The 25740-nt window shown below is 38.9% G+C and overlaps 1 protein-coding gene across 1 annotated transcript in view; it reads left to right on the top strand.

The window, feature by feature from the left end:
• The window catches only part of kcnh2b (potassium voltage-gated channel, subfamily H (eag-related), member 2b), a 220332-nt gene that overhangs the window by 20488 nt on the left and 174104 nt on the right, over positions 1 to 25740 (top strand). Inside the window, exon 2 of the mRNA XM_032551180.1 lies at positions 12014 to 12244. Within this exon, the coding sequence (XP_032407071.1) occupies positions 12014 to 12244 (231 nt within the window). The remainder of the gene's footprint in view (positions 1 to 12013; positions 12245 to 25740) is intronic.

Here is a 25740-nt window from a genome sequence, read left to right as displayed (position 1 = left end):
GTCGCCACTCCACTGTGAAGTCACAGCAGCTGAAATTCATCATTTATAAAAGGGCTTTAAAAAAAAAAAACTTTTCTAAAATGCCTGAGCGCAGAAACAAATATTGGACTGTCAGAATATGACAGGACTTCATTTTTTATTTTTATTTTTTCCCTCCCATCAGCAGTGAGATAATGATGACATCAGCACTTCTTCATAGTGTCCAGCCAGGTTCTCAGACAGAAGAAAAAAATAACTACATCTCAGAATAACACTGCGTTGAGCTGATTTTATTTTCACTGTGCAGAAATGCAACACGTTATCAAAAGCTAAGGAAACCAGTGGGAGGATGAATGTGATACAGTGTAGTATTAGGGCAATTGTAGAAATTTGTATTGGCTTTCAGCTTTTATGACTTTTTGGATCTGTAAAAGGGTTTCAAAAGATGTGCATTTTCAGATCCATTCACTTCCTTACACCCTTGTCCCTACATAGTGGGGTCAAGTGCCTATCTCCAGCTAACGTTCCGGGCGAGAGGCGGGGTTCACTCTGTACAGGTCGCCAGTCTGTCGCAGGGCAGCACAGAGACAGACAGAACACCCCCCCCCCCCCACACACACACACACACACCCACCTGGGGAGAATTTAGAGAGACCAACTTACTTAACAGTCATGTTTTTGGACTGTGGGAGGAAGCCGGAGAACCCAGAGAGAACCCACGCATGCACAGGGAGAACATTGACCTTCTTGCTGCAAGGCAGCAGTTCTACCAACTGCGCCACTGTGCAGCCCTGCCATTTTCAGATCATATATCCATTTTTATTTTTCAAAGGACAAAAGTCAAAATTAAAGATCATTATGCTGCTGCAGTATATTTGACTTCAATCTGTCTCGTGTTATATTATCAGGACATAGTGACAGTTTTAAAAAGCATGTAAGAAACATATTTTTTATGAAAGTTACATACATATAATACACATATTTATCTTAATCCTACGTCTTACTTGGTTGAAAAGGTTCCTTTAAACAGATTTATTTGATTCTTTGGGTCTGTTAATAACTGGTCGTGTGTGTGAATAGTGAAATTAGAATCAGTTTTTCAAAAATAGTTAGTTAGGTAATTCTCGATCCAACAGCCCTTTTTACCAAATAAGGTTAGATTGGTATGGATGAGTTTGTTCCACTTCCCCTTGTATAACTAAGGTTACTTTTCTCTGATGTAAAATTTCTGGATGAGCTGAAGCATGCCTATAACAAGCAATCCGACAGTTTGATGTTTCCGTGCGGCACACTGAGAATTCACAGACCCTGGCTTACTTACACAGCCACCACATGCCTCCAGGTATTGTGTGACAGCTAATGCAACAGAACAGTTTAATTTACACCTTCTCCATATGTTGATTTATTTTTAGACAAGACGGTAAACAGTGGGTTCTTCTAAATGATAGAAAACTGTTTACAGTTAATGAGCTCTACATTCATCTTGTTGTCCAGTAGCTCTTTGAGAATCACCCCCCCTAGTCGTAATTTCCCTTGTTTCGCTTTGCCAGATTGTGTTACCTTTGCTATTCTGGATACTTTTCCGGTCACCTTGGCAACCACGTCAACCCTTCCAGGTTATTTTATTTCCTATTTAAAACAAAACATTAATCCGTTTGAACAGACCTGTGTTTTTGTCTTTTCCATGTTTTGTCCTGGCCACGGCAGGTTTTGTGTTGCCATGGACACCGTGGTGCTCTGGCTCCATTTGATTAAAGTTATTCATTTTCATCATTTATTGGCATCTAGAGCCTCTCCTGCTCTTTCCTGGGTTCTCCTCATCACAAAGGCATGGCGGCTGTCCAGCTACTCCAACACATAAATAAATCCTGTAAAATGCAAAATAAATCTCCTTAAAGCTGCAGTATGTAACTTTTATAAGATTGATCTTCCTGTATTTGTTATAACTCTCACCATGTCAAGACGGATCATCTGCTTAAATGTCGAGCTCCTTCTGTTCCTCCCTTAGCTACTATTGCTGTCTGGTGAAGTAACACTCCCGGTCTGGAACAACCAATCAGAGCAGGGAGGCGGGTCTTAGTGTTGTCAATCAGTGCTGGCAAATGTGCTAATGGCAGAGATGACAAGGAAAACTGTTTATTCGCCTTCATCGGTGGCCATGCTAACAAGCCTTAGTTAGCATGGCTTGTTAGCATGGATAACTAAGACTAGCCTTATTAGCATTAGTTAGCATAATATCATTAGCCTCAGTTAACACAGTCAGCTGTGTTGTGGAGAACCAGCTGTAGTGCAGCAGCGAGCAAGTTTCAGGATTTGAGCACTAGAGTGATTGACGGCGCTAAGACCCTCCTCCTGGCTCTGATTGGCTGTTTGTGGCTGGTGTATTTCTGCTGTCAGTACTTTGAGCACTGGGAGAAGGCAGAGTAGCTAGATTTTTTTTAAAACTGTCACAACATGATAATTTTAACAAATATATAAAAACCATATTTTTAATAAAAGTTCCATACTGCAGCTTTAACATAGCAAGCTATAAGTGCTCCGGCGTTTACTGTGTTACATAGATTTTCATGTGTCAACTCTTCGGTTTCCATGGCAATTGCACAGAAACTGGGTGAACGAAGACAGAAAATCTTCAGCCTGAAGCAAAAACTACCAAACCCAGTCACATAGACCACCATGAACAACCTGCCATGTTTTCCACCTCTATCCTCCCTACCTGTGTTTTCCTCCATCACGTCTCTCTGCTGTCCCTCGCATCCTCTCTTCCTGTCCCTGTATCTGAAGCGGCGCTAACACACAGGCTTCCCTCCTCATCCGCCCACACAGCTTTCTTTGGGAGATTCCAGCCATACACGCACACACACACACACCCACACGCGCGCACACACACACACACACGCACACACACGCCGTCTAACAGCCGACGGACCGCCCAAGGTCTGGTCTTTGTGAATTATTCAGCGTGCGTTGGTGGGTCTGCACATGCATCAAAGGTGTCTTAAGGCTCATAGGAATGCTTCAGAAACTGTTGATTCACATGTTATCACTGAAAATGTAGAATCATGTTTTGATGCGGAGCAGCAGCAGTTAATCAGCGTTCCCAACAGTTCCTCTTCCTTGAGCATTCCTCTTCAATGCTCATTGAAGAGGAATGATGGTGAGTGAGGGTTGGGGAGTTTTATATGAGGGGCCGTTTAGGACAAAATTTACGTTTTGTCTCTCACACACTACCAAAAACTCTCGCATACTCCAAAAAAGTAGCCACGCACACTCCAAAAAATTACGTTTTGTCTCTCACACACTACCAAAAACTCTCGCATACTCCAAAAAAGTAGCCACGCACACTCCAAAAAATTACGTTTTGTCTCTCACACACTACCAAAAACTCTCGCATACTCCAAAAAAGTAGCCACGCACACTCCAAAAAATTACGTTTTGTCCCTCACACACTACCAAAAACTCTCGCATACTCCAAAAAAATAGCCTCGCACACTCAAAAAAATTACGTTTTGTCTCTCACACACTACCAAAAACTCTCGCATACTCAAAAAAATAGCCTCGCACACTCCAAAAAATTACGTTTTGTCCCTCACACACTACCAAAAACTCACGCATACTCCAAAAAAATAGCCTCGCACACTCAAAAAAATTACGTTTTGTCTCTCACACACTACCAAAAACTCTCGCATACTCAAAAAAATTACATTTTGTCTCTCACACACTACCAAAAACTCACGCATACTCAAAAAAATAGCCACGCACACTCAAAAATTACTCACGCACATTCAAAAAATACTCAAATTGCGTATACACACACTACTAAAATGTCACACACACACACACAAACGTTAACTTTCTCGCTCACATACACTACTATCAGCTCGCTCACATACACTGTACTAACAGCTCGCACATTCACAAACGTTAACTTTCTCGCACACATACACTACTACCAGCTCGCGCACATACACACAAACGTTAACTTTCTCGCTCACATACACTGCTAACAGCTCGCACACACACAGACGTTTATCTCTCACATACACAAGACTAAAGTTGAACACACACACAGTACTAAGACTCGTTTTATGTATGTGTGAGAGCGAGACTTTTTATGAATGTGTGAGAGCGACACTCTTTATGAATGTGTGAGAGCGAGACTCTTTTTGAATGTGTGAGAGCGACACTCTTTTTTAATGTGTGAGAGTTGTCACGGAAGAGGCGGGGCATAATTTTTGGATCAAACTGCGCATGCGTAGATCCTAAACTATAAGTTTCGATTGTTGACTCACTGTATGTTCTATTACTTAGTATATTTGTGCTTTTAAATATATATAGAACGTTTAACTTTCTTGTAGATTAAATGTGCTATAGAAATAAATGAATCTGATTGATTGATTAAAAATAGCAAAATTGCTGTAGTACAATCTGTCCACTGGGTGCCAGTATTACAGGAATTATTAACCGGCGCCAACTAGTGCCGAAGAAGAAAGAGTTTGCTATACCGAACATGGCTAACTCTAATTCGAAACGAGAGAGAATTGGTCAGGCAGCTGCCATTTTAAACACCATTCTATCTTCTCCGGAGGCAACCAGCACTTTGACAGGCGCATTAAACGATTCAACGACTGCCCGCAGTGCTACAATCTGGCACCCAGTGGACAGATTGTACTACAGCAATTTTGCTATTTTTAATCAATCAATCAGATTGATTGATCTCTATGCAAAGTAACAATTCAGAAAATTCTTTTAAAGAAGATCTTACCTAGTAATTGAACATTAAATCCCCTCGCACAATTTCTTGACATTTCAGCAATAAATTTGCTTAATGGAAACACAGCAATTTTGAAAAAAATAGTTTTCCGTTAAAGGTTTTGGTGGTAGGATGAGATGAGGTTTTTTTGGTTTGTTTTATTCACAAAACTGCAATGGAAACACTTTTTTCACATCACACCAGACACATTATCAAGCAACTAGATGTTAGCACTGGCACCAACATCCAGAAGATGAAGAAAACAGGAAGTGGTAGAAGGATGATGGCGTGACATTTTTGAATGACTTGAACAAACTCGTCCATGTGCAATTTTATTTGCTTTTCTTATTTAATGGAAACACAGCAATTGTGAAATTGTGTGTCTTCAGTGTTGGCGGCATGTCGACAGTTTTGCGCACATTTGTAATGGAAACGCAGATTGTGTAACACAGACATGGCTTTGTCACTGTATGATAACCTTGATTTAAATCACTATGAATACATTTTCATCTTGTCTTTACAGAATGCAATTAATTCAAAATAATCAAACAAAAGTTGTAGTCAGTTCTTTGCTAGACTCTCTGTTAAGTTCTAATACATGTTCAAGTCAAACAAAACAAAATAAAAAATTGTTTACTTGATCCAAGTGGACTGAGCCATGACTTTAGTAACAAACTATGTAATGAACCATGAATGAATGAAATCTAAATTGGTGCAGATATTGAGAAATCATAGAAAATTGTGAATATCACATAAATACAATATGGTGGCCTAATATTCTGTCAGTAAATCTTATTCACCGACAACAACACGTGCATGCATTTCTTAAACAACAAACATTCAAAGACGTGTTTTAGAGAATGCCATGCTATTTCTTTTTTGACATTTTGATGACACAAACCGAAACATTGTTCTTTAATGGATGTGATGGTCAAACCCATGGCCACACTCCTATGTCAGTAACTGTGTTTATGCACAATTTGTTTTTTCACACAAACACAACAACACTTTAGTTTCAATAAAACATTTATTGTTGATTTGGATACGTTTGTTCTATTTGTTAGTGCGCACGTTTAGTGAACAGATGTATTTAAATCAACTTAAAGTTATTTTTGTTTGCTTAAAATTAACTCCTGCCAGTACTTACCTGCCTTGGAGTTGTCAGACAAAAGATGGGGGCCAGGACTCAGCAGGCTTAAATGCTGATTGGACTGCACACAAGTTCCTGCTGGAAGAGAGTAGAATGATGTCTGACAATTGTCAAATTTGTAATGAAACAACTGAAACAATTCAGTCATTTTAGGTAAACGTTAAAGTCTTTTGGTGTCAGTGACAGAATCCTAATTGTCTTTTATGTTTATTTTTTTCCCTCCTAATCAGTCTTTCTGTTATGTCTAAACCGCATAGTTAAAGTAAACTCAAATGTTTTGGTCCCAAACAGAGGGATGTGTCCTCACTATGGCAAAGAGAAGTCAGGAATTAATGCATGTGCTGTATTTTTCTGACCATCCTTCCCTAAATTGGACATGGACTGATAGACTGTAAATAATTTGTTTTGAAGAAATTATACGTTTTCCTGAATAATGAAGAATGGATACTTTAGATCATTTTAATAATATTAATTTGCCTACATTAGGTTAATACTAAATTTACACCAACCGGGTTTGTTACGAAATGCTTTTTTTTTTTTTTTTTTTTTTTTTACATATTTGTAACATTCATGATTATAATAGAAAACGAAAAGCTGTTCACTCATGAAGGTCAGCACTTGTCAAAAGCAGCAAACATTCCTGCAGGAGGCATGTTAAAATAGGAAATCTACTTCCTGTGCTTGGTTTCCTCCCATTCTCCTGGCTTGATTTCAGCTCCCTACCTGCTGCTTTCAAATATTGAATTTCATGTCCGTGAATACCTGAGGAGAAACGGTACCATGGGACGCGTCTTCCTGGTGAAATAATGATAATGTTCCTGTACATCCAACTGCGTCCTGAACCCCAAGGAGTGTGAACTCTCATGCAGCAGGTTTTGACATTATACCTGCCGTCTTTTCTGTGCTCTAAATAACTTCATCATCTCCACTTATACAGACACATCGCAATGTGACATCACATGCGCAAAACCCCGCCTTCACCTCAAAAAATAAAAAACTTCTCACAATGGCTGCCATGGGATTTAACTGTCATGTTGTCAACATAATAGGCTAAATCTTAAATGTACGTGTTGTACATTTAAATGGGACGCAGTGCTTTGCTACTAATTGTCAACACTATGTCTATTATTAGATAACAAGGTCCAAGGGTGTCACATTTCACAGGTTAGTGAAAAGTTTTCATTGGGAAATAAGGAAAGAAGAGGGTAGTAGATCAGTTATGCTAGCTTGACTTTGAAAACCTTAACATGTAGATGTGCTGCGGACAGAAAAAAAGGAGTAATTTTTCCCCTCAAAATATCAGAAATTTTGAGATTAATTCAAGAAAGTTTGTAGAAAAATCTTGGACATTTCTGAGTTTCAACAGTCAACTTTTTTTCTTATTTTTTTTTAGAAAAAAATCATAAATTTAGTTGGGTTTTTTTTTTTGAAAACATTTATGAGATTATTCAAAAAAATTCCTGGGTTTTATCTCTCAAATTAAAGTTTTTTGGGGATATATTCACTCCTGTTTTTTTTTTTTTTTTTTCCTAAAATGGCCTGAATACACCGTCGTAGAATTCTGCATGTTTCAGTTCAGTAAAAAACCAAAAGGCCTGCTGTCTGACAGCTCATCTGTATAGCAGGTGTTTACATTAGCTAATTAACCACTGCAGTGATCATATGATCACTTAATAATCTAAAACAAAAAAAGCCAGAAAACATTACAGTGTAATGGACTGAATGTTCTTTTTTTGTGTGGGAAACGTTTGCATTTTTCTTTGGTGTTGAGTCCTGATATACTAGTGAAGCTGTTGTCAGTCAGTTTCTATGGCAATGGGTCTGTGAGTAACATAGCCAAGACAGAGAGTGGGAAAAAATTGTAGTGGCTTTGAGTTATTCTTCAACAACTTTTCTAAATTATTTCTCTTTGTCTTTAATAACACCTTAATCTCCAGGTTTCATTTTGTTGATGAAATTGTTCTAATACAGCAAGTAAAAGAATCGACTCTTTGCCCTCCAGTGATGTGTGCATGTGTGAACAATAATTCCAGACTGTAAGCTTTGTGTTCTCCATTATTTTTCAGCTTTTGGGGCTTTTATGAACTCCTGCTTCCCTCTCTGACCAGGTGCATTTCTTCTGACTGAGTGTTTACATTCAGCATGTGAGGCACGAATGCATCCAGCTTGTGTTTTATCTCCTTTCATAGATACAGTCTGAGTAATGGCTACCTTTACACATCGGTCTTAAGAGCTTCATTTGGGAAAAAAAAAAATCTTTAGTTATTTTGACCATAAATACTCACTCAAAACCATTAGTTCACTGACTGGAAAATGAAACATAAGAAGTACACTTGCACACAAACACGTTTCCCCTTTAATATTATCTATTCTTCAGTTAGGCCAGACAAAGCCATCAGGCTTTATGAGCCTCTGAGGCCTGCTGCTGCCACTAATTCACAGAGCCAGCCTATCAGGCACATCCACACCGCGCTCTCCAGTGTTTCCATGAATATGTGAACATCTCCCGCCGCTGGTTTACGTCTCCTGTGAGAACAGCCTGTTGAACCTGGAGCAGGCGGAGTTGATAGATGATCTCTTTCCCTTCTGAAGGAAAGAGGCGGAGGCTGTGATGATGTTGTGGGAGAGATGGACACGGACAGTTTCCTCCAGCAGTCCTGCTCCGCCTGACCTCCACTTTGTGCTGGGAAGACGAGCAGAGACGAGTTTGATTGAAGCAGCAAGAGACTGATTGATTGATGCTCGGTGGGCTGCAGTGTCATATAAAATGCTATCATGTTATTCCGTGTTCAAAAACAAACGTTATTAAAGGGCTAATAGAGGAGCCATGTTGTGATGACTTCCTGAAGGGAAGTTTCAGAAAGAGCGGAAGCTTTTTAAAGAGACAGAGGCCCAATTTTAAGGCGGAAAATCACAAAGTCAAATTTCATGTTTGACGTACACTGCAGTTTAGTTATGTTGGAGCTGCAATAAATCATCAGAACGTCACCGTGGAGGCAGAGCCAAGGCACGCACACATACACACACACACCCCCACCCCCACGCCTACACACACACACGCACACACACACCCACACACACCTACCCTCAGTTGAAACATTCAAAAAGCTCAAAGATGAAAAATAAACTCACAGGACCGGAATGGGCCGTGAACATGATTGGAGTTAAGATGCAAGACAACTTAATCTTTGAAATCAGCAAAGTACAAATGTTCAGGAGAAAGCAAATACAAAAGTCTGTTTTTATGAACCTTCCTGTCAACAAAGAGCTGGTGTGTATGAGTACGTTCTTATCTCAGGCAATGGCCTGAGATAAGAAGGCCTTTGCCTCAAAAGATTTACTGCTTAGAGAAAATCTTCTGATGAAACAAAGAAACACTTTGGTTAAATCTGCTGAGGTTTTCACCATCAGGATGAAAGAACCAGAGCCGTTCAGGTAACTTTGATATGCTGGGATGTTTTCACGACAACATTCAGAGTTGTCGTGAAAATGGCAATTTCGGAAAAAAACTCAAGTTTTTTAATAAAATGTGTCGGCTGTAGGATTGAGTGGTCTTCCGGCCGTTTCAAAATTAGTGATTTTCGCAAAACTGCAATGGAAACATTTTTAGTAGTAAAGTAACATCCAACAACTGGATGTTACCACTGATGGAAATGACAAAAAAGAAACCAAAAAGTGGTATGAGGATGGTGTGAAATGGTTTTTAATGACTTATCGCGTAAACAAACTTATTCATGTATTATTTTTAATTGTGTTTCTTATTTAATGGAAACATAATTGCCAAATTGAGTTGTTCTTCAACTTTAGTGGAAAATTCACTAAGTCTTATGCACATTTGTAATGGAAACGCAGCTACTGGAACTAAAATCAGTGTTTGTGATTAACTGCAAATCTTTTTAATGTTGTTCATTAATGTTTTCACATCATCAGTCAGGGACAGATTGCTCTGGGTAGCTTCTCTGATCTCAATAATTGAAATCATAATTTTAAAATGTTTTGTGCCAACTCTGGTTATCTGTGTAAAAATTAGACGATCTGTAACATTTAAGTATGACAAAAAAAAAGAGAAGAAATTTAAAGAAAGTGCTGAAAATCAGTGGTGCCCCCAGAAAATGTTCATAAGGATGGCCAAACTATGAGGGTAAAAATTTTACCAAAAAATAAAAATGAAAAATAAGCCTTTTTTATTTGTCCTGAAGCCCTATGTTACCTGTCTTTGTATTGCAAACATCTTATTGTTTTGTGGTAATTTTTTTTCCCTCTTTTTTTGGCAAAACTATCTGAAATCCCAGATAAAAAAAGCAGTTTTCATCCATCATCCATCGATGTTTTTATATTTTTGCTTTGTGTTGCATGCTGATGAGACTGTAAACACACCCACACACACTCGGTGAGGACAGTATGATCGTGCATATCCAACTGGCTGATTAACAGCTGACGCAGACACAAAGGGCTTTTACATGTAGGAGTTTACAAATGTATGACATGACACCTGAAACAAACGCAGAATAACTCTTTAAAAAAAATTATAAAACGCTCTAGTGAGACTGTTGAATTCTTGATAAATGGCCGGACGTAAATCTGAACAGGTGTGAATAAACTGCTGTTAAAGGATGAATCCATGAATACTGAACTGACATCCTGACTGAGAACAGAGTCTTGCCTCCCACCTGGCTGTGAAAGTTTAGCTGTTGTCCTGAGGACTCTGTGATGCAGCTTAAATGAAAACACTTACCCAGGAAACGACCTCAGCCTTCAGGCCATCTTCAGAATCGTTCCTTGTGACGACATCTGGCACAGTACGTTCCTGCCAAAAGGAGAATGTGTGAAACTCCAGCGCATCGTTGATGCAGAACACACCCGACAATGGACAGTTTAACGCTGCGAAAAAAACACAAAACCTTACCAAGTATCCTAGAGCAAATATCCTGTCACACTTGAAAAAAGGCAAAACTAATTTACAAGTAACTTTTTATTTCTACTTCAATTGCTGCCTTTTTCTTCTAACTGGGTAAAAAATGTCTTATAAGTAAAATAATGTTCTTTACCTTCAGTCTGAGCCTGAAGCCGACTGCTGCAGGTTTCAGTCACTTGCATCAGGGATCTCGTTTTCTTTTTATGATCCAAGACATTCTGAACTTTGTTTTTTTTGTTTTTTTTAATTTTTGGCTCAACATCTTCAACACCATTCCTTTGTGAGATGAGCTATGGGTGGGCATTTATCGTATCATTTATTATTTATCATGATAAATTTCTTATCATGGTAAGAATTTTGATTTATCGTTTTCACAATAAATCAAAATTAATGATTAAAACCACCCCATAATTGTCTGTGCTGTCAGGTTTTTTTATTATCCTTTACTGTTTGTTCAATGGAGCATCAATAAATATCAGCCCATTTGAAAATATGTTTAATTCAGTTTCTGCATGCAGTTTAGTGACACACTTCTTTTGTGACCGTTGTCTTGCTGTTGAAAAACATGGGAATGTTTCTCAACAGCAGTATTTGTGTTTTTGTGGACTTTGTAATAGCTGTGGCCCTAAAAAGAGAAGAAATAAATAGTTTTTATTGTTGTCACAATAGTACCAAAAAATGTAGTGACAAAACTGGAAGTCCATGTCACTCACCCCTAAGGACTCAATTGATTTATTCAAAAAACTGTCAAGTAAAAAGAATAATTAAATAAATTGAGAGAGAAAACATTTAGATAGATCTAGATATATGATTATTCTGTTAAAACATTTATGATTAATATCTTATGACATTTCAAAGGATTAATATAGTGAAACCTTTCAAGCGTGATAACCTGAAGGTTGAGCAGCTCAACTCATGCTACCACTATTAACACCATGCAACTGTTTTTTTTCTCAGGATATAAATACATTGTTCTCATCTATTAAAGCAGTAGTGTTTTTCCTGTTTAGTATAAATAGATGGTAATAAGTGGATTTCAAAAGTTCCACTCAACTTCTTCTAAAGTTTACAGGACAGGTACAGCCGGGTAACTTTTTCTGATTCATGTGTTTACTCTTCTCTTGAACTACATGAACAAACCGTAGCAGCTGTTTGGTTTAAATATCAACTCCTCATTAAGAGTTCGTAGTAAAGGTTCCTCTCTCCTCTGCCTCAGGTCGGAAGTTCGTCATCGCCAACGCCAGAGTGGAGAACTGCGCCATCATCTTCTGCAATGACGGCTTCTGCCACCTGTGTGGCTACAGCCGAGCCGAGATCATGCAGAAGCCTTGCACGTGTAACTTCCTGTACGGGCCGGACACCAAGAGGCTGGCCATCGCCCAGATGGCGCAGGCCCTGCTGGGCTCCGAGGAGAGGAAAGTGGAGATCAACCTGTACAGGAAAGACGGTAGGAGAAGGAGAAGCTCTCGGCTTTGTGTCAGTCGGGACTGCAGTTTGTTTTTGCTGGGAGTTCTTTGGGTCTCATTACCTAGAAAAGTTGAATCTGGGGATGAAGTTTGAGTTTTCAAAGTTGAATTTTTGACAGATTTGGTTTTAGTTTAAAGCTTTTGGTGAGGATGGTTACTTTAAAGTAGTAATAGTTTTGTGTGACACCATTTTTCTTGGTGTGTAAACTACTTTTTCTGTTCCATTAGAAGTTTTTAAACAAAATCCCACCTTTTCTTTACCTTGTTTGTTTGACGATATGTTAGGGCTGTTGTAGATGGACTGAAAAAGGAGTTCTGAGCTGTGAAAGTAAAAATAAAATGCCTGGAAAAAAGCTTGGAAATTTCAAAGGTCAAAAACTTGAAACTCAGTTTGGAAATGTTTCTGTTTCAAAAGTGAAAACTTCTGAAATTATCAAATTTTCTGATTTTTTTCTTTAACTTTTCAAGATCAGAACTTTTTGAGTTTTTTGGTGGAAATTTACTCAATTTTTTTCTGTCCCTAATATGCTGTGATATGTTTGTGTGTAAATAATGTAAAAAAAAAAAAGAAACAAGGAAGAAAGAAAACTTCAACGAAGTCTTGTATTTCTGGGAACGTAGCAACTGGATCAGAACCAGATGACAGAACGATGAGTGGCTGTCATGGAGACAAGGTGCCTCCCTGCTGCTTGAGCCACCAAGTCTCTGTTTAAAGGCCAGAGAGTCTGCTCAATGTTTTCCACCTGCACACAGACACCAAAGCAGCAGAGAGGAAGGAAATTAAAGGTAAACCATGAAGTGTAGATTAGAAACAAAGAGGGCAGAGGACATGCAGCCAGTTGTAGTAGCTCTGCTTATGGGGAGATTTTCTGCCTGTTCAGGTCTGACCTTGGAGAATCTAGTCTTCCAGTGTTTCACTGAAGAGGTGAGATGGGAGTCGTACAACAGAAATCCTTTAGAAAACAGATGTGGGGTCATTTTTGCCGCACTGGCAAGCAACATGAATGGGAGTCGACATTTCTGACAGGTGGATAAAGTTTACACAGTGAGGAGTAAACAAGTTGTGCATTCCTTTCATACATGTTGGACGGTGATGGAGTATTAATCATAAATCCAATTCTGTTTTCATCCCTGTTCTTCTCTTCAACCGTGGAGTTGACGCGGTTGATGACTCTGCTGGTAGCAAGTCAATTTTTTTCAGGTTGTCCTTCAGAGATGAAGGGGTCGGCATGACGATCTTATGCCATTAAAATTGTAAAAGTTGATGTTCACACAAGTATTTTTAACATTTTATTTTCTGTGTAAGAGTAATTTGGTTTGGTTTGGGAAGGACCACCCACTAGCTATGATTCCACTGACCATAAAATTGCACAAATTGGAATTATGAATACAAATTTGCCTAACGGAAACATGCCAAGCTCGAAAAAACTCAAATTTTTTGTGAAAAGGTTTTGGTGTTAGAGTGAGGATGTTTTTTGCTCATATTAAAATTGGTTTTATTTCGCAAAATTGCAATGGAATCACTTTTCTGCATCACATGTCACATTATCAACAACCAGATGTTGCCACTGCTGCAACCCACAAAGAAGAAGACGACAGGAAGTAGTTGGAGGATGGTGGCGGAACATTTTTTAAATTATTTTATTACGTAAACAAACTTATTCATGTGTGATTTTAATCACAATTGCAAAATAGTGTTTTTTTCATTATTATGAAATATTGACAATATTTTGTGCATGTTTGTAATGGAAACACTATTGTTAGTTGTTGAACACACTGAGTTTGTTAGAAGTTCATAATATGGTCAGAAATATTACAAACCTTTGATCTGTTAAAACAGCTCTGTTATGTAGGGCCGTATATAAAAACTTTTACTGCCTCAAATGTTACAAACTGCCAGTTCTATACCTCTCAGTGCTTACTCACTGTGACCCCAGTGAATCCTCTGTCCCAGTCATCTATAACACACACACACACACACACACACACACACACACACACACACACCCAGTTAACCCTGGCAGGCCACCTTCAGGCCCTCAGAGAGCAGCTGATGGAACGTTGTGGATACGCCTCATCCATAATGCACACTGAGCAGAAACACTACGCTGCCTCCTCCTGTCTCCTCTGCCTTCACGTCTCCAGCCTCTGTTCGCTGCAGCCAAACATGGGAGGAGAAGTCAAGAGAAAGAGAACTGAGAATATCTCTTTACCCACGCCAGGCCGCCTGAATATTAGGGAAGTGTGTTTTGAGTAAAGATCGATACTACGTTGCCACGACCAACAGGTCCAGCAGATTCATAAAAACAATGAAAAAAAAAAACATTAGAAGTCACACACCCCGCCCACAGGGACGTTGATCTGAACTCATTCATCTGGTGCCACGTCTGGCCCTGGGCCTTGGTGCTGATGGATCTTCTTTCCTGCTGCTGCGCTCAGCTGTCCAAGTCCTGTTGCTCACCGTGTTCATCAGTCAAGCTATCCAAGCTAAATGCAGCAGGGAGGATGCTCTCTCACACACACACACACACACGCCAACGCACCCACCCCCCCACACACACCAAGAATTAGAACAAAGCTGCTGCTCAACAATAGCTTGGTACTGGTTACAGTTGGTGGGGTTCTGTTGCTCTCCGGGTTTAAATGTAGCTGACGTCATTATTGGTATTTAACTCTTCCAGATGTAACAGTTGGTTGTGCAGGTCTGCCTCCTGACAGGAAGGAGACAGAATGTCCATTTGTGTTCTCATTGTCCCAGTTTTTTTCTCCTGATCTGACTTTCTGAAACCAGAGTTTCAGAAAGAACAGGAGCTTCTTAAAGAGACAGAGACTCCATTTCAATGTGTTAAATTACAAAGTCAAATTTCTTTTGAGTCATGTTGAAATATGTATATCATTGTTATAACAACTGACTGTAACATACTTACTTGATCGTGCTATAAAACAATACTATGTTAAAGGAAAACACAACATTGCCCCTTTAAACAAAAGGCAAAAGGAAAATCCACCAGCAACAGGGATGTGTTTATCAGTTTAGCATGTGGTGAATTTGTAAAAAAACGAATGTTTCAGGATGTTGGTGGTGCTGTGTTAACATGTTTGGTTTCCTTGCCCTTTTTCTCCATTATCGATTGACACTATCTACACAAGTCCTTTGGGAGACGTTCAGGAGATGAACGTACTGGATGCCGTTGTGTTTTGACTTACCCACAATCATATGAAAAACGGTATTAATGCCAGCTTGAACTGAAACAATTTGATCAATTTATGACCATTAATTCAGTTGCACCAAGCTGGCGACCTGCTCCACAAGCACAGCGCTGCGAAACGGGGGCTTATCCGGGACATCACAACCGCAGCTGCAATCTTAACGCACCAGGCTTTTCAGTCTGCTCACCTGATTGCTCTGCTGGGCGCCGTCATGAAGCAACAATATTAGGAGATGTCTGTCAGTCAGACTGCGTGGGTGTCCTAATAGCCCCGTCCTTCGATAATTCAGCACCCAGAGGAGCAGAGAGTCCTGTGTGACATGAGGGGTGGTGTGTGTGTGTGTGTGTGTGTGTGGGGGGGGGGGGGGGGGGGGGGGTGGATTGCTTAGCAGCTGTAGCTAAGCAAAGCACTTAAGAGAGCAGGAGGCTCTCAGGAGAGACTAGCGCTCTGCGCCGTGAATGAGCCCACCTCCACCTAAGAGCACATAATGTGCACACAAGCACGTGGAACACAAGCAGACAGTTGTCGCCCACACAACAACAACAACAACAACAACAACAACAACAAGTGACACCGGGCTTTGGAGCTAAAAGCAAATCTTTTCCCCGTTTTCATGCTGCTGATGGAAAGCTGTTGATTTGTTTTAGTGGGGGAAAAAAAGTGAATAGTGTTGTGAAATTCCACTCAGGCCAGGCAGGATGGGCATCTTCTGTGCTTCTATATGGTGCTGTTTACATTTATTGCTCATGACATGAAGCAATAATTAGAGGAAAACTAAAAAAATCACAAATCCATGAGCAATGTGGAATAATCCCGTCCACGTCTGACTATTTCGTGTTGCGTTGTTCTTGTCGAATTCCAAGCTCATCATAAAGTACATGAAGCGCCTACACCTACATTAAGTGCTTCACCCAATCTAGGTGAAGCACCTGCATTAGGAAAATACTACACATATGACTACTTTGTGAGGTATTTTCACAAAATAGTGAAAATACTATTTTGCATTTCCACAAATCCATTGGAGGTTTTTCCTTAACTCAAACTTCTTGGGATTTCTGTTGCCTATAGAAATACAGAATTTATTATTTTAAATATGTTAGATTTTAGAGCAGAAATGATCACATGATCAAATGCTGGCCACATTTCCCCAAATACTTTGAAATAGTTTTTTAGTTTAGTGATGATTGGGAGCGGATGTCATCTTTTATGCATATTAACGTAATTAATAAAATAGAGTACTGGTTGGTTCACAATGTAACTGTTACTTTCATTTGTTATGAAACAGCTACATATATCAAACATGATTACAAAAGAATTTTACTTTAACGCCTTGGAATTGGGCCTCTGTTTCTTTAAGAAGCTCCTGCTCTTTCTGAAATTCCACCTTCAGGAAGTCATCACAACATGAATCCTCTATAAACCTTTTAACAACATTTTTTTCACTGAGCAGTAGCCCATAGAGCGATGCGTTTTTGCTAATTTCTGCTGGCTAGTTTGAAGGAGCTGAGTGAGGGAGTCACAGGAGAAGCTTGGAAACTGCAGCTGTGAGGAGGAGCTTCGTCCTCGAAGGCGGGGCTAAGTCTACCCAGGCGTTTTTGCACAGCTGAATTGTTGCCAAGGGAGTTTAAGGGATTTCTCAAACATTCATGAAAGAATGAAGGCAACACTCCAGGTTTGTTTGTGATGAGGAAATAACTTTATAACATGATGCAAAGCTCACAAAACTCTACTTCCCCTTTAAAAGGATGTGTTGCAGTTATTTGCTGGCGCTCAGCCTACACTATAACACCTAAAGGTGACAGGATTATGTTAAGATTTACAGAGGAACGACTAAAAGCTATTTTATTCCCCACTTTTCTTCCCTGCTGCCAACAGGGTCAAACAGGCTTTCAATGCATTTAAAAGGAATTCCACCCAGCGCTAAATATGTGTAGCATCCTGATCATCTCCAGTGTCAGGTTCGGTTCATATGCCCTCCTAAACTATACAGTTGACAGAATCAGTTTAAACTGCCAATAATCAGGGAGGTCAGTGATTAATATGAGGGGCCGTTTAGGACAAAATTTACGTTTTGTCTCTCACACACTACCAAAAACTCTCGCATACTCCAAAAAAGTAGCCACGCACACTCCAAAAAATTACGTTTTGTCTCTCACACACTACCAAAAACTCTCGCATACTCCAAAAAAGTAGCCACGCACACTCCAAAAAATTACGTTTTGTCTCTCACACACTACCAAAAACTCTCGCATACTCCAAAAAAGTAGCCACGCACACTCCAAAAAATTACGTTTTGTCTCTCACACACTACCAAAAACTCTCGCATACTCCAAAAAAGTAGCCACGCACACTCCAAAAAATTACGTTTTGTCTCTCACACACTACCAAAAACTCTCGCATACTCCAAAAAAATAGCCTCGCACACTCCAAAAAATTACGTTTTGTCCCTCACACACTACCAAAAACTCACGCATACTCCAAAAAAATAGCCTCGCATACTCAAAAAAATTACGTTTTGTCTCTCACACACTACCAAAAACTCTCGCATACTCAAAAAAATTACATTTTGTCTCTCACACACTACCAAAAACTCTCGCATACTCAAAAAAATTACATTTTGTCTCTCACACACTACCAAAAACTCACGCATACTCAAAAAAATAGCCACGCACACTCAAAAATTACTCACGCACATTCAAAAAATACTCAAATTGCGTATACACACACTACTAAAATGTCACACACACACACACAAACGTTAACTTTCTCGCTCACATACACTACTACCAGCTCGCGCACATACACACAAACGTTAACTTTCTCGCTCACATACACTGCTAACAGCTCGCACACACACAGACGTTTATCTCTCACATACACAAGACTAAAGTTGAACACACACACAGTACTAAGACTCGTTTTATGTATGTGTGAGAGCGAGACTTTTTATGAATGTGTGAGAGCGACACTCTTTATGAATGTGTGAGAGCCAGACTCTTTTTGAATGTGTGAGAGCGACACTCTTTTTGAATGTGTGAGAGTTGTCACGGAAGAGGCGGGGCATAATTTTTGGATCAAACTGCGCATGCGTAGATCCTAAACTATAAGTTTCGATTGTTGACTCACTGTATGTTCTATTACTTAGTATATTTGTGCTTTTAAATATATATAGAACGTTTAACTTTCTTGTAGATTAAATGTGCTATAGAAATAAATGAATCTGATTGATTGATTAAAAATAGCAAAATTGCTGTAGTACAATCTGTCCACTGGGTGCCAGTATTACAGGAATTATTAACCGGCGCCAACTAGTGCCGAAGAAGAAAGAGTTTGCTATACCGAACATGGCTAACTCTAATTCGAAACGAGAGAGAATTGGTCAGGCAGCTGCCATTTTAAACACCATTCTATCTTCTCCGGAGGCAACCAGCACTTTGACAGGCGCATTAAACGATTCAACGACTGCCCGCAGTGCTACAATCTGGCACCCAGTGGACAGATTGTACTACAGCAATTTTGCTATTTTTAATCAATCAATCAGATTCATTTATTTCTATAGCACATTTAATCTACAAGAAAGTTAAACGTTCTATATATATTTAAAAGCACAAATATACTAAGTAATAGAACATACAGTGAGTCAACAATCGAAACTTATAGTTTAGGATCTACGCATGCGCAGTTTGATCCAAAAATTATGCCCCGCCTCTTCCGTGACAACTCTCACACATTCAAAAAGAGTGTCGCTCTCACACATTCAAAAAGAGTCTGGCTCTCACACATTCATAAAGAGTGTCGCTCTCACACATTCATAAAAAGTCTCGCTCTCACACATACATAAAACGAGTCTTAGTACTGTGTGTGTGTTCAACTTTAGTCTTGTGTATGTGAGAGATAAACGTCTGTGTGTGTGCGAGCTGTTAGCAGTGTATGTGAGCGAGAAAGTTAACGTTTGTGTGTATGTGCGCGAGCTGGTAGTAGTGTATGTGAGCGAGAAAGTTAACGTTTGTGAATGTGCGAGCTGTTAGTACAGTGTATGTGAGCGAGCTGATAGTAGTGTATGTGAGCGAGAAAGTTAACGTTTGTGTGTGTGTGTGTGACATTTTAGTAGTGTGTGTATACGCAATTTGAGTATTTTTTGAATGTGCGTGAGTAATTTTTGAGTGTGCGTGGCTATTTTTTTGAGTATGCGTGAGTTTTTGGTAGTGTGTGAGAGACAAAATGTAATTTTTTTGAGTATGCGAGAGTTTTTGGTAGTGTGTGAGAGACAAAGCGTAATTTTTTTGAGTATGCGAGGCTATTTTTTTGGAGTATGCGTGAGTTTTTGGTAGTGTGTGAGGGACAAAACGTAATTTTTTGGAGTATGCGAGGCTATTTTTTTGGAGTATGCGAGAGTTTTTGGTAGTGTGTGAGAGACAAAACGTAATTTTTTGGAGTGTGCGTGGCTACTTTTTTGGAGTATGCGAGAGTTTTTGGTAGTGTGTGAGAGACAAAACGTAAATTTTGTCCTAAACGGCCCCTCATAGATTAATGGGTGAACTACTGTATGCATAACAGCTGAATACTGTATGCTGTTTTCCAGGACGTGTATCAGGTCTGCTTCAGCTGGATCATAACTGGCATGTGGTCATAATATCATCACAGATGTGCATGGGGCATCTGTTTTTATTTTATTTTATTTTTTTTGATTTTTTAATTGTAGAATTTTGACATCTTTAATAATGAATAAATAATTACATTGTTCCTACAGGTTTAGCTCAAACATAACTACACCAACACAGGCTTACTCATGAAATTTAATGTTACAATTGCTTAGTTAACAGATAGCTTTACATTATTTATAATATTAATAACAGTTGTGGTTGTTCACAAGCTATCATCAATAACTGTCAGTCATAAGGACTACTTATGACTGACAGTAATAGTAGTCTGTACTGCTCCTCTCTCATCTTTAACTGGTTTTATCATATTGTTTATGTTTTATGAAAGTTTTCAGTCTTCCTTCCTGTGCAGTCTTTGTGTATTTTTTCTGAAGACGTTTCTGGGCTTGAGGCTGCAGCTTCTCTGACAAACCACAGAGGTTCAAAGCCTCGCCTTTTATCCCTTTTTTTTGTCTTCTTCACCCATTTCTCACCACTTGAATCTGCATTTGGAAAATATGTAAATTTTTTTTCCTCCCTTTTTTTTTTCCATGTGTGAACGTTGGCACACGAGAAAGTCGGAGGGAGGAAGAGACTCGGCTATGTGGCACTTCAGAGCCTCGGCCTGTTTTTCACTTTATTAGTTTTCTAATTGAGGTTTTCAGGCTCTTTTCAGTTTCAGTTCATGTTTATGTTGAAGCTAAATGAATTTCAGCTCAACAGATGAATGAGGCAGAGCTGCCAATGGTGATTATGGTTACACCCGAAATATTAATGAAGTCAATAGCATAGGATGCATATTAGTGCGTGACTGTTGAGCTTTTCCTACAAACTGAAAGCTTGGAGCTTCTCCATGATTTTATTTGTTAATGGAGAAAAACTCCATTAACAAATAATGGACTCATTACCAGTCTAGTAATGAGTAGGAAACCACCCTTTATTATAACTGGATACATTTTTGTGAAAGCCGAGTTCAATTCACTGGTCACATTTCTGCCTGATTGATGTCAGACCTGCAGAATCAACAAATCTTTTAAATAAAACCCATCAGACAAAATGAGTTATTGAGTAAAAGGTCTCAGAAAGTCTCACAACATTCCCACGTCTGAAGGAAATTCAAAGCACAGGAAGTCTCTAACTCTGTATAGATTTTCCAATCAGTCCTGGGCTTTAATTCAGTTTGGGTCTCTTTCACAAAAAAAAAGAAAAAAACGGTTTTGTCTTCCTCTTTTTGTTGCTCAAATTCTTCCAATTATTTTATTGCACTGTTTAGAATTGAAAGGGTGAACCGTTAGCCTTCCTTTGTAGCCTCTAAACAGCCGACTTTAGAGTCTTTGAGTCGGTCCAGACGTTGAATGGCTCTACCTCAGCACAGTGTGAGATTAGTTTTTCCAATGAGTTTGTAACTGTCGTCCACATTGAGTCATTTATCGGTCTGCGTGCTCCCTGGGGTCAATCTTACTGTTTTGCTCTGGCAGAATTCACATTTAATGCGGCTGTTCAAAGTGACTGCACTTTATGAAAGCCTTTATTTTCAGGATGTTGAGAGAGGGCATTATTGGCACTCTGTACCCATAGAGGTCTGCTCAGCCTCTTTAGCAGTACTCAGTTGTTTCTTGTGTGTGACACATTGAAATAATTAGACTGCTGTAGTTTCAATTCAGTTGTAGTTGACTTCTTTGGGGGATCTGTAGGCCTTTATGTGTTTTAAAGGGGAACAGTAGGAAGTGGCTCTTGAGTCAGGAATGATCCCAGTTCCTACATCAATAATTTGAGGTAAATATGTTTTAAACATGTCTTCTAGGAGTGGTTTGAAATCCTAGAAGTCTACAAAATAATAAAATACTTTATTGTTTTGTACCTTGAAGGTATACTTTAGAAGCCTGCTGCTTGAAAAAGTGCCAATCAAATCGTTACAACTTCCTTAATGCCCCAACAGAAGGTTTATTACAAAAACAGAAAAACCTATTCTTAGTATTCAATTTAAAGAGGAAGTTTTATGTAAAATTCCCCCGTCACAAACATACCTCAAATGTATCCCTGATTCTTTCACTCATGTTTGAGAAAACCTTTAATCTCCCTGGCAAATGTTGTACCAAAGATGTACCAAAAGCCTTTATTTTAAAACTTGAAATAGCTGCCAAAAGTCAAAGCAATACCTTTAGAGCTTCCAGAAGTTAGAAAAAATGTCTGGCAACAATTGTTGCCAGTGGGATTAAATGTGTTCTTATTACCAATATTCCATTCCTATTTCATGTTTTCCAGTTAATCAGCAAAATGTGAATATTTACAAATCATGCTATATATATATATATATTTCAAAACAGCTCTTTACAAACACTGTCTTCTTAATTAAATTACTTACCATTAATGAATGTCTTGTAGAAAGACATTTTTCCCATGTGAATTTTTCAGCCTCTAAGCTTCTGCCTCACAGAGCAGCCCACCCCTACAACCCTCTATCAGCTCCTTCAGACTAGCCAGCTGCAATTAGCAAACACCTGGAGGAACTGTACATCAGCTGAGGTCATTATAGGAGCTACTGCTGGTAAAAACATTGTGTTAATAGAGGAACCATGTGATGATGACTTCCTGAAGGAGGAGTTTCATAAAGAGCAGGAGTTTTTAAAGAGACAGAGACCCAATTTCAACATGTTAAATTACAAAGTCATATTTCTTTCAAGTCATATTTAATATATAAAGCATTTTTAAAATAATAACATAACATAGTTACTTAATTGTGCTATAACATTGCACTGTGTGCCTGGAAAATACAAACATTAATATGTATGTGTGTATGTATGTATCAATACAGTACGCATTGATAGACATAAAAGATGAACGTTGTGCTATTTTGTTGTTATTTTTATTATTATTAGTTACTTGCCGCGTACCTGGCCATGTCGTTGTGCTTTATGTTTGTTTTGCCGGGTTGGTTTTCTGTATGTTTGTGAGCTCATCTCAGAAACCACCGCGTTTACGCTGATATCGTTTTACAGAAGCTCTAATGCTTCCCGCAAAACGGTGTAAACCATTCCGGCTGGGAAGCCATCCGACTCCATAAAACCAACTACTGAGAGTGAGGACATGCTGAGCAACCGTTTCCCCTCGCTCAGGCTTTGACTACAAGCAATCACATCTGATGTCGTTGCGGTGACATTTATCTGAGCAATTCAGAGGCAGGAACCGAGCAGAAAGCAACCGACTCCTCCTTCAGTATTATTAGGACTTAATGGAAAGGAAGAGGTCAAGAAAAAGTCTCCAACTAGTAAGCTGTGTTGATAAACAACACAACTATTTTTATTTTATTTTTTTACTGAAACACAACCTCAAACATGTCTAGTTTTCTTTCTTTTTTTTTTTTTTTTTGAAGTGTGTTATTGTACCTCCAAACGTGAATAATTGTTGTTTTGAATTGGCTACATGGATTTTAATTAATAAATTGTAGATTATATGTTCAAATGATTTATGTCCAAAGCAGAGTTAGATTTATTAATGCTAACTTTCTGAGAAAATTGCTTTAGATAAGAAAATGAGACGAGTATCTCTCAAAACAAACTGAAACCAAACCCTCTCCAAGACATTTGGAGACTTTACCAACAGAAAGACTGAGAGGATTTTTTTAAAAAAATGTTTGATTTTGATTGCACTTTTTCTTAGCGGTTCCAGGTTTTGACAATATTTACTCATTATTTGGTAACTATTATTATTTCAGTTTAATTAAAATTCTATGGTAATTTGTCTAGTTGATGTATCGCTCTCTCTCTCAGGTTTTTCAATCAGTTGTTTTCTCTCTTTTTTAATCCTTACTTAGTTTCTGGGCTGCTTTTTGCATTTAGTTTGTATTGCACCGAACTGAGGCTTGGATCTCTTCTAGGCAATCAATTTAACATTTGTAATATGTTCATATCCATGTGCATACACACTCATATCGGTCTCCTTTCTGTTGGTTTAACATGATTTATATGGGTGCATTGTCAGTCCTGGTGTGTGTTTGCAGGGTCAGAAAGTGAAAACCTTCAGTCTCTAATTGTGTGTGAAATGAGATCCTTTAATGTTCTGTCTAATTCAGACGTCTTTATGTTGCAACTTTTTTTATCTGTTCTACTAATGGTGAATCTGCAAATCACTATAAAGAAGAATTCTTAAAAGGACAGTATTATTAAAAAACCCCTCAGCAAACACATTCTAAAAATAAATTAAAACTAACTGAGTTAGACAAGCAACATGTTATAGCAAAAATAAAACTAAGCTATTGTGATCCTGATTTAGCTGTTGCTGGAAGAAGCAAATAAATAATTGCAAGTCAACTTTTTTCCACTGTAACCTAAAGGCACTGGAGTCGGGTGACTAAAATATGCAGCGTAACCGTGCAGGTGTCTGCCACACTGGCCTTTTAAAGAAACTGTCAGACATTTTGATCTCATTTTGAACACCTAATGTGCATGTGTGTGGGCGTGTGGGTGTGTGTGTGTGAATGCCTTTCTGGAGAGAGTACAAGCCATATGATTTGAATAGTGCTGAGAGCATTATCTGTCTTCAGTGTCTACGAGTGTCAGAGGAGTGACATGTTAAGACAGAGTGAGCGCAGGCAGCATGGAGGTGTGGGTGCCCGGCTGTTCTGTCACCGTGACAACCTCACCAGCCTGGGGGACGGCGATAATGGACGCCTCAGAGTTGGACCCTTTAAATCAGCGCCAGCAGCAGCAGCAGACATTACTCAGCCTCTCTGACGGCAGCGAAATAAATTAGAAAGGCGCCAAAGAGCCAAACTCTTAAACAATCCAGTTATGCAGTTTTCATAATATCTGTATCATAAATCACTTACATCTATTCAGAAAACGTCTTAAATCAACAAATATGCCAATTCAGGAAAAACTAGCAAAAACTTTAGTGTACCAGTAAGATGAGTTGAACTGTGGAATCATTTGACTATTGATCTTAGACAAACTCCAAACATAAAACTGTTCAACTTATCATAGAAACGTATTATTACTGCTGGATATAAAATATATTTGTAGTCAGTTGTTGTTTGTTTGTTATTGATGCTGCCTTTGTTTTCTGGTGAAATTTTAAGTGATAATTGATAATCCAATGTAGTTGAAATGAAATAGACACTATACCGATGGGCTCACTATTAATGGATTTAATTCTTGTATGTATGGATTATACATGTAATAAAAGATTATGCAGGTGGTTAAGTAGTGGGATTTTTGATAAGTCTATACAAAAGTTATGCTTTATGCTATATATCCATCCATCCATTTTCTGTACACCCTTGTCCCTAGTGGGGTCATGAGGGGTCCTGGTACCTGTCTCCAGCGAATGTTTTGGGTGAGAGGTGGGGTCACCTTGGACAGGTCACCAGACTGTCGCAGGGAAAACTTTTAACAATCACATTTATGTCTCCTTAATGTTTTTTTTCTAAGGTCTTCTGGCTGAAATACTGTCAGCTGGCACCTGAAATGCTGAAGCACAACTAAGTTGACTCAGCTTTTGAATAGATTAGTCGTGCAAATCGCCTTTTCTCCTTTTGAGAGCAGAATCATAAACCGACTCATAAACTCTCATCCGAGGTGTGCCGACTGGCAGGCAGTGAAAGCTAGTGAACGTTTGTGAAATGAAGT

This window comes from Xiphophorus hellerii, chromosome 21, assembly GCF_003331165.1.
Source record: "Xiphophorus hellerii strain 12219 chromosome 21, Xiphophorus_hellerii-4.1, whole genome shotgun sequence".
In the NCBI taxonomy this organism is placed as follows: domain Eukaryota; kingdom Metazoa; phylum Chordata; class Actinopteri; order Cyprinodontiformes; family Poeciliidae; genus Xiphophorus; species Xiphophorus hellerii.
The sequence above is the reverse complement of the archived record's forward strand: the minus strand, read 5'-3'. Positions and strand labels throughout refer to the sequence as shown.